Source organism: Balaenoptera musculus, chromosome 11 (assembly GCF_009873245.2).
Source record: "Balaenoptera musculus isolate JJ_BM4_2016_0621 chromosome 11, mBalMus1.pri.v3, whole genome shotgun sequence".
NCBI classification, from domain to species: domain Eukaryota; kingdom Metazoa; phylum Chordata; class Mammalia; order Artiodactyla; family Balaenopteridae; genus Balaenoptera; species Balaenoptera musculus.
Window position 1 is genome coordinate 80,420,596 of NC_045795.1, and position 15,840 is coordinate 80,436,435.

The 15,840-nt window shown below is 49.5% G+C and overlaps 1 protein-coding gene across 1 annotated transcript in view; it reads right to left on the reverse strand.

The window, feature by feature from the left end:
- The window catches only part of LRIG1 (leucine rich repeats and immunoglobulin like domains 1), a 119,276-nt gene that overhangs the window by 61,179 nt on the left and 42,257 nt on the right, over window positions 1–15,840 (reverse strand). Inside the window, exon 3 of the mRNA XM_036868495.1 lies at window positions 9,033–9,107. Within this exon, the coding sequence (XP_036724390.1) occupies window positions 9,033–9,107 (75 nt within the window). The remainder of the gene's footprint in view (window positions 1–9,032; window positions 9,108–15,840) is intronic.

Sequence of the window (15,840 nt, forward strand, 5' to 3'; positions counted from 1 at the left end):
GAACCAGTCAGAATAGCCCACCTGGGGGTGTGTTTGGGGGGTGAGGGGAGGGTCAGGCTAATCTTCAGGGCAGGAGGACTTCCCGTCACTCTGCATCAGTTAATGAAAATCATACTGAGGGCTGCCCAACGTTCTGAGGCAGGCACACGACTTGAAGAGACGCCCATGCGTGGGGCACAGCCTCTCATCCACACCAGAGCCTACTGGCCGCAGTCCTGAGGCGCACCCCTCTTAACACAACTTGATATGTCAGCATGTGAAATGACAAGACCCTCCCAGGCCCCCAGACCACACATTTCCCTGTGTACAGTGAGCACACAAACCCCAGAGGTGCAGAGAAATGAGACCAAGACTCACCTCTACCACTTCCTGTGTGACCTCAGAGAAGTGTCTTGCCCTCTCTGTGCCTCAGGCACGTCATCAGTAAAAAGTGCGTAACAACAGATCCTGTGCCTCCTAGGGCTGCAGAGGCAATATAATGAGGTGAGGCCTGGGGAGGCACACAGAGCAATGCCTGACAACGACTGTGTACCACATACAGTGACCGTTGCAATTTTCCATCTCAAGAGGCTGAACCATGATGAGACTGCTGATGTTTTGACCATGTCTGAACTAGAAAATCTGGCCACTTCGCACGACTCGACTTAATTCACTGGGTAAACTAACCTGTCTCTAAAAACCTTTGCCTTTGAACAGGCAGGGGGAATCTAATATTCCCTCCCTATTTCCCAACAACGACAGGCCTTATGAAAGGAAGGGCTGGCATAAATACAAACACATTTCTTCCACTTGGGCTGTAAAAGCTGAAAATGGCTCCCAGGTGTGAGCAGACACAATTGGCCTGGCCTTCTCTGCAAGGTCACCACGGGGGTCAAAGTCGAGCTGGCCATTTTCGGATTAGGTGCACACGCTGGCGAAGCTTCCCCCGGGGTAAGTGGATTACAGAAGCCACCTGCAGGAAGTGGGAGTGCAGGAGGAGGGGGAGGAAACGGCCTGGCTGGAAGGAGGCTGTGGATGTGGGCGGGGGCCAGCTCCTTTCACACGGGAGATTGTGCAACGGACAAAGCAGCTCCGCTTCCCTTCCCCGCGCTGCCGGGTCACACGGCCCTGCCGTGCTTTCAGCACCCACTGCTGGAAGGAGGTACTTCCCTCCAAGACCATCCATGCTGCACCAGCATCCCCATTCCCACTGGGTCTTGGACTCTATTTAAAACTTACACGGTCATCAGAAAAAATGAGACAGAGAAGGAGGAAGAAAAAAACCAAACACACAACAAAGGCCAACTCTCAACGACAGACCCTAAGCTACCGAGCTCCCAAAAAAGGCAGTGACCTCCGTGACCAAGTTCCTATTCCACGGGCGCGCCCCTCCCTCGGCTCCCCGGACTCCACAGCTGGCGTTCCCTTCACTTTCGCAGCAAATGGTTTGCAGATGGACCGCTCATCTGGCTGCCTTACCACCCCCAGTCTCAAAGAAAGAAAAAAAAAAAAAAAAAAGGAAAGAAAAGAGAGAAGGAAAATGACAAGTCAGGACTGTGTGTAATTTGGCAGGCTCACCGCGGAGGCCTCAGCGGCTCCTTTCCCAGCGAAGGGCTCCCTGAGACTCGGGGCAAGAGGCAGTCCGCGCTACAGAAGTCCTGGGAAGCTTCCGGGACGCAGAGCTGCTTTCTTTGTGTCCTGGGTGTTTAACTTTCTATTTTGAGGCTCACTGATGGTGCCCAGAGTCCGATGAGCCTGCGGGCCTGAGAACCAGGGGTCCCGCTCTGCCTTGCAACAGAAGCTTCCTGGCCCCCTTCAGAGCAGCCTGCCTGTTGACAAAGGGGAAGATGGGGAGCGGGGCAGCAAACGGGCCTTAAAAGGGAACCAGCCGCGTCCTATGAGCCCTTCTCCCAGTGCTCCTCCAAGTGGCCAGCGCGTTGGCTGAGCACCCCACTGCCCCATCTTGCAGGGGGGGACAGAAAGGAGGTGTACGTAAGGTCACTTCGTCTGGGAACCTTCCCCGTCTTGCACCCCATCAGCGACGGCGGTGAGGAGCCCCTGAGACCTTCCCAGGCCTGGCTTGTATGACAACTGCCTGTTTACTCATCCTTCTCTGCAGCTAGACTGCGAGTCCCCTGAGGGCAGGGACCCTGGCCCGTGGGGCGCGTTTGTCTGTCCTGGGCTTCACGTGGAACACGCGCTGGCACACCTCCCTGTGGCCCTGCACGCGAGCCCTGGGCCCCCATCTCAGCTACCTCCGCTTTCCTGTCATTTCTGGTGCTCCCTGACAACCAGAACGACAGCCTCCCGGTGGCAGAAGGCCAGAAAATAGGAGGTGAGGATCGGGGTCACAGACGACTCGACGCAGGGTGGAGGACAGGTGTGGGCCCCAAGTTCTGATTCCCCCATCAGGGCAGACGAGCATGGCTGTGCTCACCTTCCAGATGCTTCGCCGGGAACAAAGCAGCACCTTTCAAGTCTCAGTCGAGGGTGAAGTTTTATCTGATAACGGTGACTGATAATCAGCAGAAAGGTAAGTGGTGCTAAAAGCGGCTCCCGGCAGGGAGGCACAGCTGTGAGCAGAGCCGCTGATACCCGCACATCGAGATGGGTACAGATCTCCCGCCAGAAGAGGCTCCCTGCCTCCCAGGGACTCGTGAAGGTCTGATGGGGAGACCTGCGTGATCGCCAGTCAACAGTCAATTAAGCAGAGACAAACTGATAACGGCCGTGGGCCTCAAACCGGCGGCCAGAGACAGAGCTGTGCCGCCCACACTCGCTCCGTGTCCAGTGGCCCCAGCACTTTGCTTCGAAATAAATACCTTAACCAGGGCTTGGAGCCCCACTGTCCCAAAGAAATGCCTGTGCCCATACCGGTGACGAGGGGAATTTGTCTGAATAATTTACTGCCCTCCAAAAGCTCAGCAGCGTGGTTGCTAAGGACTCCACCCTGCCCCCCATCACATTACTACAGAAGCTCAGGTAGCGGTTCTCCAAGGGAGGGAGGTTCCCAGACCAGTAGTATCGGCGTCTCCTAGGAACTTGTGAGCAAAGCAGATTCTTTAGTCACACCTCACCCAGACCTGCCGGATCAGAAACTGGGGCTGGGGCCCAGCCATCCTGTGGCCCGGCGAGCCTTCCAGGTGATTCTGGTAAATGGTCCAGTTTGAGAACCACACAGGTGATGGAGAGAAGCCATGATCTCCCAAGGGAACGGGTGTGACGTTTTACCCAGAGGAAAGAATCCGTTCACACCCACAGAAATCTGGGCAAACGAGGCAGAAAGTGAGCACGTCTCTGAAGACACAGAAGAGAGGAACCGAAGCCCCCGGTTTGCATATATTTTCCTGTTGTGCTGTTTTCTGACTAGGGCCCTGGCTTCCCTTTAGCATCTGGGATCTGAACCGGCTACAGGCTGCTCTGGGAACACGGAGATTCACACTTGACTTGGGGCCTTTGAAACACAGCTTTGTTCACAGTTTCTCCCTAAAGCGTTTCAGTCACTACTGACTCCATGATCCTGATGAGCGCGTGTCCAAAGGCCTGCAGCGAATAAGATGTCAACGGCCCAGATGGGGTTTACTTTTACACCAACGCCCAAGCCGACTGGCCTTCCTTCACCAGCAAGACTAACCTGGGTTCTTACTGGAGGACGCCGCTCAGAAGCGGAATGCAGAAAGAACTGCCCATTTCCACATTTTCCATTAAACTTGATTCAGTCCACTCTTAACCTGATGATTCGTGGATGGTCCAGCAAATTCCCCCACAGGAAGGACGGACAATCATTTACCTTGGGGAGAATTTCGACGTCCACCTCCCCTTGTACACACACTTGTAGTCCCCACAGGTCCACCTTTGTATCAGGACGTAAAAAGCTCCACCGTCCAAGGTAAGACGACAACACACACACACACACACACACACACACACACACACACACACACACACACACACACACACACACACACACACACACACACACACACACTTTTAGCAATGCTAGGCGACTATTCGTTACTCAGTGTAATTTCACCTGATAATTAACAGTCTCAGCGTGGGTCCCGAAGCCCAGCCTAATTTTCTGAAGTTGAGTTCGGGGCCCCTTTCTCCCTGGCTGGGCCCTCGGGGAAATGAATTCCTCTCCCCAGTCCCGAGCGGCTGCCCAGATCCTCACTGCCTCCTGCTAAGGCTCACTCTTTAATTACGCTGTAACGTGAATTGATCTTCCCATTAATGAGCCTGTAAAGAAGACTGATCTGGCCTCGTTTTTCTAGAGGGTGTGCTAGGCACACGGAGAGTTAAATACTGCTATTGATTTTACTTCCCCAGCAGACCCAGCCCAGAAGAGCTCCCTGCGTCCCTCCCGGCCTCACCTCGTGCTCCCTCAGCGGCACCAATCGCTTCTGCCACTTAACTGGCTCCCAGTGGGGTCACAGACGGGACAGCAGGTTTCATTCCTACCAGGTTTTATTCTCCGGAAGTGACCATAAAGCGATGTTAAATACGCCATCCCTTTGATTTCATCAGTTTTTCTTCAGCTAAGAGGTCACAGCAAAATACAGAACTACGTCGTTCAACCTGCCTCTGATGTTTTCATTTAAATTTTTCATATTCTAAGTCTTCCAGGTACTTTGCTAACAGAAGAGAAAGATACTTTCCTCAAAAGAAAAAAAAAAAAAGATGAGTTTTCAAATTACTGGTTGCCAGGAAGCTGGGGGGACGGGGATAGGAGAGGTGATGGCTTCAGGGGTAGGGGGTTTGTATTGGGGGTGATGACACGTTCTGAAATTAGACAGCGTTGAGAGGTGCACAACATTGAGGAGGTACTAAAAGCTTCTGACCATACACTTTAAATCCGTTAAAACAGTGTTTTATGTTATATTAGTTTTCTCTCAACAAAAAAAATATAGTTTTCAGAAAAGTTTTTTTTTCCCCCCGAAGAGTCGAAGTAAAAGGTATTTCGATGTGTTTTCAAATGCAACATAGAACCTAAGGCTTTTAACAGCACAATGACAAAGTCACAGGTAATTGTGTGCAAGGAATCTTAGCCTAGATCTCCTACCTGATCAAGGCCACAGGTTGGGGGAAAGGGAGCGGCAAGGCATGGGTAGGGGACAGGGTCCAAAACACACCACCAAATGGAAAAGAAGTTACGTGGACAAAGCCAAGGGCCATATGGGAAACATGCTACAGCTAATACACCTGAGACAAAGCTGCTGTGCTTTAAAACTAAAGTCGATTTTACAGCAAGCTTTTTACTCCTAGGAGTGAAAAAAAACGCAACCATTTCCACTGGAACCAATCTCCTCAATGATACGAGTGCAGTAACACCATAGGAAAAGTGGAAATTTTTCTTCCCCAGAAATGTCACTTATGCATCTTATGCATCACACGAAATTACTGTTGCTGTGGGAATTGTAACTTGAGTTTCCTGGACTTCGAATTAGAAAAAAAAAAAATCTCAAATGTGAAAATCTACCAGCAGATTCTGTCCCTGTTGAACAAAAGTCTGTTTCTTTTTCTGAGAATTATTTTATCAAATTTAGCTCCCTCGCTCCAACCCAATCCTATTAAAAGCTTTCCTCGAGTTTAATGCTTTTTGGTTATTAAGGACAAATGGCTTTGGCATTATCTGCAGAACGCGATGCAAATAAAAATCTGCTCTTTGACAAATACTTTAATTGAATTTGATTCCTTTAATCAGAAAGTATTAACCAATTGAAATTTTCCTGAAGGACTCCAGTTCCCAAAACTCTAGAAAACTCTGTTTTGAGGCCCCGATAGTAAAGCCGGACTTGAAACAAACCCTTTTCCCACACAGCCCTCCCAAGTGTGACCTCGGCACAGCAGGACACTGGTGTCGGGGGGATGAGAGCACTGTCGGGTGAGTGAAGAACCAGGGTTACTGACAAGGACACGGGAGACAGGAAACCAAACACAGAGATGAAGAGCCGACTTCTACACGCAAACAAAATCCAGAGGCAAAAGTCCCTAATTACAGGTGCCTGAGCTGAAAACCACAAAGCTGCTACTTCTAAAAGACATAAGGCAGCCAACAGTGGTTACAGGACAGGAGTATTTCTTTTGTGACATTACTGCCCCAACTCTCAGTTTCTGAGTCACAGAAGGAATATACCAGCTGCAAGTGTACTTTTACCACGTGTTTCAACCCCTTCATTCACCAGACGAGGAAAAAGCACCCTGTCCCAGGTCACAACATCAACAGAGACAGACCTGGATATATGCCTCGTCCCCCCCTGTTCCCTGACCCGCCTGCCCGCAATCTTGTCCCCAGAAAGCTGTCCCAGCTCCTCTCACTCAAGACAGCCTCAGCCACCTGGTCCCTTTGCACATTCTGATTATTTTTCTCATCCTCCTCCTGCCCACAAAGGGGAGAATCTGGAGACTAAGGGCTACCAAGTGTGAACGCTGATTAAGCTAACTGACCAACCACATTTGCAGACATCGTGTCAGGAACTTCCCACACATGATGGCATTGAATCTTTCCGAGGTCACTCTGGGCCCCAACTGCACGGGCCCAGAAGGTACCTACTAAATGTCTGTTGAACATGTGACGCCTTTTACCGCTATGGTTCTGAAAAGCCACAAACACACCAGCAAAACATGCTCTTCAAAGCCTGGACCGTTGGAATCATCATGTGGATGGAGATGTGAGAAAATCACGTTCATTTGTTGCCCGCCCTGCTATTTTCTCCCCTGTCCTTTGCACGAGCCACTGGGGAAATACAGGAAGGCATGAAGGATGAGAGCAAAATTATCTATAATCCTGCTACCCCAATGTCACACTGCTAGCCTAACTCCGCAGGCACTAGATCCAGGGGTCTGAGATTGGAGAGCTCAGGCCCCCTCAGAGAGAAGGAAGATAAAGACCCTTCAGTGTCTGTAGTTGCAGAGAAATCACTGACCAAGTCAGATGGTGACCAGCTTCAGGCCAAAGGTAGTATCTGCCAATACGAACCTGCATTTTCCAAACTGAATCAAAACCAGGAGGGAGTCTTTTTTTTTTTTTTTCTTTCCTACTTTACATATTTTAATGCTGTCTAATGGAATCGCAGGAACAAGGCCAACCAGCCCCACTGCTCCTGACACTTCGGCCAAGGAACAGAAATGTATTTTTAGTCAGCAGAGCAAGGCCTGATTCAGAGCACCACAGGCCCTCGGGGCAAGGACGGGTCACCTGCCACACTCCTGCACGCTGTGCAGGGGGGAAGAGAAAGGAGCAGTGAACGAACGTTTGTGTCCAGTTTTGGTTCACCTCTCGATTTTGCACCTTACAGGAACTCAAGGCAGCCTTGGTTTCCTGTCTGGTGACACAAAGATGTTCTCTCTGGCCCTGGCTTCCCAACCAAGCGAAGAAGAAGGGGAGGGAAAGCAGTGCTTCTCAAACTTGAACAAGAGGGCAAATGGCCAGGGGACCTTGTGAAGCCAGCTTCTGATTCAGCAGGACTGGGATGAGACTTGAGATTCTGCATTTCTAACGAGCTCAGTGCTGATAGGACACTGCTGGTCCAAGAACTGTCCTTTAAATAGCAAGGAGTTAAAAGTGTCTTCCGGTGCATTGCTCTATAAACATACCAGGGATTGACATGTCCCTAACTGGCCTCAGGTAAGGGTGACTCATTTAATTTAACTCGCAATGAGACACCTTCCAGATGCTAGACCCCGCAGGCCAAATGGGTACAAAAAGAAAGTCAGATCCTTGACTGTCCATCTTGGGACAAAGAGCTACATCCTTCGCGTCAGCATTTCACAGGTACAAGAAGTGACTCACAGACCCTGTGGCCTTAAAGGTGAGATCATGCCAAGGCCCAAGGGGCCAGGTGGCAACTAGCTACCAGCCAGCAGCCGGCCGCCATCTGTCAAACACCTACTCTGGTCGTGCAGGACGGTAGGAGCTTCATATACATCTCACTCCCCTTGAACCTGGGGCTCACTGCCCCTGTGTGTACAACGGGCCAAGAACACATTCTGCAGATGTGGAAAATGAGGTTCAGAGAGATGAATCTGTCTGTCCGGGACACAAGGCTGGGCCATGATTCTAACCCCCTGCCCCCCAACCCCACAGTGCCTTGAAAAGGGTTGAGCCCGAGACCATGTTTCACAAGGACAGGGCACCTCCAGAACGCAGGGCCTGTGGCCAGCAAAACCCGGAGATCTGAAAGCTGCACCAGCCATCAGACGGATGACTCTTTCCCACGAGGTCCCTCTGCTTGGCTCAGGGTCGAGAAAAGATACCCACAGGTGAGCAGACCAGTTATAACACCAGCAAAATCAAAATCAAATAAAAACCAGTGGGGCTGGAGTGGGAACAGGAAATCAGGTGTGAAGAGGGAGGCGCTCTGCTGGGGGAGCTGTCACTAAAATCTGGTCTAGAAAATTGTTGGACTCATGACTGGTTTATCTGGAAAGACCTCTGGGCGAGTTTTAAACAAGTAAGCACCTCCACCTGACTGCTGAAGAAGTGGGGTAACTCTCAGTTACCTCCCTTTCTTTCTCATTTAAGTCTCTTTATACCCTTTTTCATTTCCAGTGTGTTGTCTATAATAGTCGACAGGCTGTATGTTGTCTAACACTTGACCATGACAGCGAATTCCTTACTTTTATATTGATTTCAGAAGGCCGGTGGTTTTTTTTTTTTAAGCCATGAAAGTGAGTGGAGTCACATTCCCAAATTCATTGCCACAAAGATGAACCTACTGTCTTATCATGCACACAGCTTCTTTTAAGTCGGGTTTATTCACTCAAATTGCAGCTTAACCACTAGGACAAAGAAATTTAATTCTATGTACCCCTGGGCATTAAAAAGATAATTTCCCCCCAAATTCGAGATGAGGCAAAACTTCTGGGTTTTAATTCTACACACCCCAAAACAGCAAGCAAGGCATTTGTTATAATCATTAGAGCTACATGGAGAAAGGCCCCTTTTTTCACCAGTGAGCCCAGGAACACGAGTTTCCCTGCCACCAAATGTCAGCAAGATGATACCACGGCCTCCCCACACAGCCCAGGGTCCCCCAAATGGTACCACTTACAGAAAGAGAGAGAGGATACGAGACGAGGCAGCACCCAGCGACGGTATGGCTGTCAACTCATTGTTATTGAGGTACCTGTAATGACAACAAGAAGAAATGAATCATTTAAATCATTTAAATTACCAGTAAGAAATCACAGACATAAAAGGGAAATAAAAAAAAAAAACCAACAGTGCTGAGTTGGCCATGGGAAGACTGCTATGTTGTAATGCTGAATACAAGATAAAGAATTTAAAAGCAAGTTGTTAACGGGAGAGAATTTATGCCAGGTCACAAAAGCCAATTATTTACCACACCCAGAGTTTGTGAATAGACACTCAGGGGATGTCTCCCGTCCTCTAGGAGCTTCCAATCTAGCTCAGAAATCAAGACTAACAGACAAGGAACTGCGAACACAGGCCAAGGTGCATGACGCAGAACAACAGCGCCCTCAAGACCACCCGTGAGAGAGCTCCTTGTGGGCTGAAACACTCAGAAAAGGATCTGGGGAGGAAAGACCACCCCCTCCTGGTTGTTTTGTACACGTCCCTGACACGGCTCTGCCCTCACCAAAGGGCAACGCGCTCGGACCCAGCGCCAAAGACTCGCGCACTCCCGTGGGGTTCCTGGAGCTGGGACACGTGGGCCAATTACTCCAATGCCTCATCTGTACAACAGCAAAGGAGCTGGACTTGGAGATTCTCATCTATTTGAGATTCCAGCTTCTCTGAACTCTGCTCAAGTCTCCAGACACGTTTCCCAGGAATATATCCATACACACACACACTTTTGCACGCAGACAACTGGAAAATCCTCCTCAGACCGCAGATGCTTCCCAAGCTCCCTTCCCGCTCGAATATTCTAAATCTGTACTTCCATAGTTCGTGACTCTTAATGGAAGGGAAAGCCCGAGAACCAGAACACAGCTCGCCTGGTCCGCCCCCAGAGGCTCCGGAATCTGGCCTCCTTACATGGACATGTGTTTCCAAATCTGAGAAGAGAATCCAAAATCAGAATTGCAAAGTGAGCGCAAAAATCCTTAAGAAAGCCAAAGCACAGTGCTCAGGCTTTTTGCCGGGTGACGGGCTGGAAAGAAACTGTATCTGAGATGCAGAATCAAGGATAAAGCTGGGTTATCTTATTCTCATTTTTGAAGAGAGTATGTCTTACATAGAGCATCTTGTTATGGTTTGAAGACAAGGCCACTGAAATGACAGCTGTATTCATACAAGTTTACAGCTAGCGTTTGCTTGAATAGAATAATCTGGTTGTCTGCCATCTTTTATAGAAATGAATAGGGTTAAAAAAAAAAGGGAAAAGGCCTTGAATTATCCCATTTGCCTTCTTCAGTGCCAAAGCTAGTTAGAGATGAAGCTTGGCAATTACTGGGCCGAGGGACACAGAATGTCTGTTTCAATAGCTTCATGACTGAAGCATCTGGCAGAGAGAAAGCAGATCCGTATCATGCGGCAAATCCTTTCTCCACTTAAAGGGCCCTTGTTTGTGTGTTGAAGGAGACAATTAATTCCTTTAACAGTCTCTTATCTGACTGCCCCCTAAATCAGATTGCTTCTCCTTCACCTTTTATCTCTCCACCCCTGCTGTGATCCGTTTCCTATCTCAGTACAGGGACGCTGAAAACTCTCCATCAGTATGAATCTCTACCAATAAATCTTCACGGTACCATAAATGCACATATTACTAGAAGAGAGCCTCAGATCTTATCAGAGCAAGGAAAACTAAGGTCAGGGGCCTGTTGCCAAGAAGGCAGCTTGCTTAAGAACTCTTCATTTCTTACAGATTTACTCTCCAACACAGATGTTGGTGGGGGGGGGGTCATAATAATAATAGCAGCAGCTAACTTACTGAGGGCTTATTATGTGCCAGGCACGACTCTAAGAGCCTTTCAGTATACAGACCCGTCTTTAGAGCCCTACAAGGCAGGCCCCATGAACAATGCCATTGTACCAATGGGGAAACTGAATCACTAAGATGTTAAGTAATTTGACCAAGGTCACCAGCAGTAAAAGGCAGTGGCCCTGTGTGTCTAGCCCCAAAGTTTAGGTTCTTAACCATTACCTCTACTTATTTATAGCGACAGCAGCAACTCTACAGTATTGTCACTGCATCGCTACAACTCTGAGTACCTCGCTACCAGGTACTAGTACTGTTCCCTACCTTACAGGTAAGTTCTCTAAATTTCAGTTTAAGTCACCACCCCAGGGTGACACTGAGAGAGAGAGGCCTGGACAAGAGCCGAACAAAGTACAACTGCAAATCAAAGGAGAGCCACAAGCGAAAAGGCCAGCAGGCAGAAAGCTCATAATCCCTTGGGGTGACATGGTAACTGCACTGCAGTTGCTTAGGATTGGACTTGATTTTAAACCCAAAATGAACAGTATGGACTTCGCTGCAGGGGAACTCTGGCTGAATGAGCTCGGTCTCAGGCCACCCCTGCTGCACATATGACAAACCGCTCCACCCAATTTCACAGAATAATAAATGAACCAGGAAAAGGGGCATCATCGTAATATCTCACATCTTGACCAAAATGCCGGAGGCAGAGCGTGCAGGTGCCGTGGACCAGTGCTGAAGGTAAACAGGACATTTTAGGTCTGGATCAGCCTCCCGGAGTCAACAGGATGAGGCAGAAATCGCAGGCTCTGATCTCAGCAGGGCTGCTGGATTTATGAAAAGGTCAGATGGAGCTCAAAGGAGAAGATCTACAAGGCTAGCTTACTTCTGGATCACTTCTACTTAAAAAGAACCGCTAGTAAATCTAAGTCAGCTCCACCACTGCTGGCTCTCTCTTGGTTCACTCTGTCCCTTGTTGAAACCAGAACACTACCCTCAGAAGGCAACGGAGGACCAACTCGCGCTGAGACACGACCAACTTGCCAGACCGAAATAGAGACCGGTCAAAAATAGCACAGCCAGAGCTGGGCAGGGAAGGGCCCTCGGGAAGTTCAGCACACTCTCCACACGTAAAGACACTGTCGGAATTTAGGACTGTGTTTGATGAAATCTTCTGAATATCTCGGGCTGTGCAATCTTCCCCCCCCGCTTCGGACTCTCCCCCAAATTTGCTTCCATCCAAGGCCCTAAAAATCCTTCTAAAATATCTGGCTTCTGTAACTGAACCTTTTCCTGATGATTCAGGACCGAGAAGTGCTCCAGGAGCGTCAGACCGTGAATTGTGGCCCAACCCTGCAGCTGGAAAAGGTGTGAAAAAGATATGGGGGGGAGGGCGGGGGGCCCTCCCTGGACAGATGTGGAGGTGGGCCTTTCCCAGCCTTCTGGGCCCCCTCAGCTCTCCCTGAAACTCCCACTTACGTCCTCGACTTGGTTTATAGGAAGTTTTTACATTTTGCAAGATGCAAAATGTTAAAAAAGGATGTTTCTGAGGACTTTCATTACTATGACTGCCTCAGTCGAATTAGGCATCAAGAAACAACGGAAAACAAACCCACAGGTCATTCTGAGTTATAACGCTTTCTGGTTTTTAAAACATTTTTGGCCATATTTATTTATATACTGAAGAGCTGAGATAAGCACACAGTAAAATTTCAAACTGTTTCAAAAAAGAACACCAGGAATACATATTGAAATAGGCAGCTTCCTTGCCCTCCAGGCCTCTGGTCTGCCTCCTCTGGCTGCCGGCTACTAGGGATGGACGCGTGTTTTTCTTTCACACAGATGCTTGTGTGTTATACAGACGGTTCGGTACCAGTTTTTCCCTCAGTAATAGATCTTGGAAATCTCCCTAATTCTTTTAACCAGCGGTGGACCGCTCCTCGGCTGGGATGAAGGGTATGAATGAACCATAATTTATTTAGCCGATCCGCCAATTCGTAGGCAGTTTGGTTGTTTCCGAACACAAAGGGAGCTGCCATTAATAACAGTCAAAGTTGGGCCGGGGGTTGGAAAGTCAGTTTGTTTTGTTTCTCAAGCAGGAGAAAGTCGTCAGTAGCAGGTAGGAGCACGCTATTTTGGAGTCAGGGCCACTTAATCAATAACTGTTATTAGTGTTTTCAGCTACTTGAGAATAAGGCAGACTACATAATGACTTTGGCAAGACTTATGATATAGTGTGTATACCAGCTGGCCGGATACAGTTATTTTAATATCATGATATAGGATATAGTTACTTGAAGTCAGCACTTATAAACAATAAGGGCAAACGCTTTTCTATGTGCCAGGCTCTGTGCTGAGGGCTTTATGTGCCGTGTCTCACTGAATGACATGTCAACCCTTTAAGGAAGGCACTAAATCATCATCACCTCACCTTAAAAGAAGAAACTGAGGCCCAGTTACGGCACAGCAGAGCAGGGGTTATTAGGAGGGGATTATACAGTTCAGATTTTTACATCAGACAGACCCGGGTCCATTCAACCCCGAGCCTACCCCTACCAATCGAATGGCCTTCGGCATGTCACTTAACCTCACTGTGTGCCTTGGCTTCCTTCTCCCCAGTATGTGCAAAGTACGAGCACCAACTTCATACGGTTTTGGCAGGATGTGGCTGAAATAATTAAATCTAACAGCCTAGGAGAGAGCCAGATATATAGTAAATGCTTAACAGGTGGTGGTAATTCACAGCCAAAAAGCAGTGCCTCACACGACACCCCCTCGGGATTTCACCCCACCCTTAAACACACCGCACACCCGCACACACGGGGGCGGTGGGGGGGGGGGCAGAAGCCTGGGACACCAGAGGGTGAGCCATAAATACCCGGAGGCAGGGCACACTCAGCCTTCCTCGCCGCCTTCAGGAACATTTTAGGTCAACGGCCCTGGAAAGCACACGACAGCACCCACATGAAGCGTTCCCGGGCCAGGCAGCAGTAACGTGATCTGAGTGCAATTCTGAAAGAGGCCGGTATAAATAGCCCCTCTTATTAATAGCGGAGCCTCGCCGTCCAGGCCCGCTGGCTGGAGGCCCTCCCTGGTGGGCTTTCCTAGGAGCTGCGGGCAGTGAGGGCCAGGTGGCTTGGCAGCAGGTGCACGAGGTCCTCACGTCCTCTGGGGGCCTCCGACGGCTCGCTTTCTCTCTCCCACTGGCCTGCGATGCTCTGTGGTTCCGGCCTCCAAAATAAAACCACTGCTAAACCGCCGCCCGCTGCTTTGCCAGCCTGTGGTTCCCCTTGCGCTGAGCTTTCCAGACTCGAGTGGCTGTGCAGGGTTTAGGGGGAACTGACAGCTCCCGGGAGACCCAGTTAATTTAGAAGCAATTGTGTGTCAGCTGTGATTTTTTTCTTTCCTTCAATATCCTTATCCACCTCCCCACCCTGCACTCCTGACGGCCTCTTTCTGCCTCCGTCACGTATTAAAATTCCCTTCGGGAAAGGCTCCGATCCTTATCAGTGAGAAGTTCCACTGCTCTGGGCCCCCGGGGAATTTGTCTCGTCCATCCCGCAGTGTGACACCAGGGACCAGAGGGGGTCACGGTGGTAAAGGGTTCAACCTATCGGCCCTCAAGGATTTGTTTCTTAACAAGGCACCGAGCGTGGGGCGAGGGGCGTGCGCTGTGTGCTTCTGAAAGTAGCAGAAGAGAAGAGAAATAACACACAGGGAGCCCTCCCCATGGGCAAGGCTCTGGACATCAGCTCCAACGAATAATTATTATAATTCGATAACGCGTCATTATGCCCATGTTCCAGAAGAGGGAAAAGAGGCACAGAGGTAAGTAACTTGTCCAGGGACACAGTCCCCCTAAGGGGCAGAACCAGAACTCAAACCCAGGTCTGCTTGCTACCAAATGTGCATTTTCCCCAGTACACCCTACTGCATCCATAAAGGGCAATCCCTGTCTTTACAGCTGCCACACCCAGGAAGGCAGTGCTGCCATGGAGAGCTTGGGACAGGAGTTAGACGGAGGACTGCAGGCGCAGCTCTCCCATGTACTAGCTGTGCGACTGCAGCCAGGTTCCCAGACCTCGGCTCCTCCAACCGTCTCAAAAAGGTAGAATGACCATAAGGAGTGGACGGCTTAGCACGGTGGCCAGCTACGTGTGTCAACATTCCCGAGTGCATTAGCAGGAGAAAGGAGAGAAGGTACACCCAGCAGAGAGAGAGCGCAGAGGAGTGGCTGAGGAGCCTCATCCTGTCCCTAAATTCAACAGGAGCTCAGGGGAGGGAGAAAAGCCAGGTTGGGAGGGGAGAAGGGAGGCTGGGCTTGGAGGGGGTGTGGGTTTGGACAAGGGGTCTGGAGGAGTAAGAGGAAATACCCGGTACCTAGAGAGAGAAGACTGGTGCAGGACGAGTGATACAGGAGATAAACACTGGACTTCCTGTCCTTCTAAAATCTTCGGTGGAAGGCTGTGGGTTAAGATGAGGGGTATGGGGATTTAGGGCAGTGCAGCTTCAGGGTTAAATGCACAGCTCTGGGAATCAAACAGATTTGAGTTCAGCTCTCAGCTTTACCAACTAGGCAACACTGCACAGGTTTATTTAACCTCTCCGAGCTTCCATTTCCTCCTTTGTAAAGTGGAGAAAATAACTGTAAAGGAAAGAATTTAAATCAGATAGAATTGGTGTCAGGATGAAATGAGGCAGTCTTCCCCGAAGTTTGAGTGCGGTGCTGCTGTGATTATAGTGGCCGTTGGGATTCGGGAAATTTATGTTTAAGACTAACCAGCATCCCCAGTGAAGGACAGGTGCAAGTCAGATGCTCTCAGTTCTAGATCTGGGTGGGGTTTAACGTTCCAAAAAAGCACCAAGTAGAGGGGGGATTAAAAGCCGGAGGTCAAGGGAACCAAACCAAATGAAAATTGAAAGGCTGTCTGGGGAAGGAACAAATGGAAAAAGAAAACTAGACAGAATAATGCAG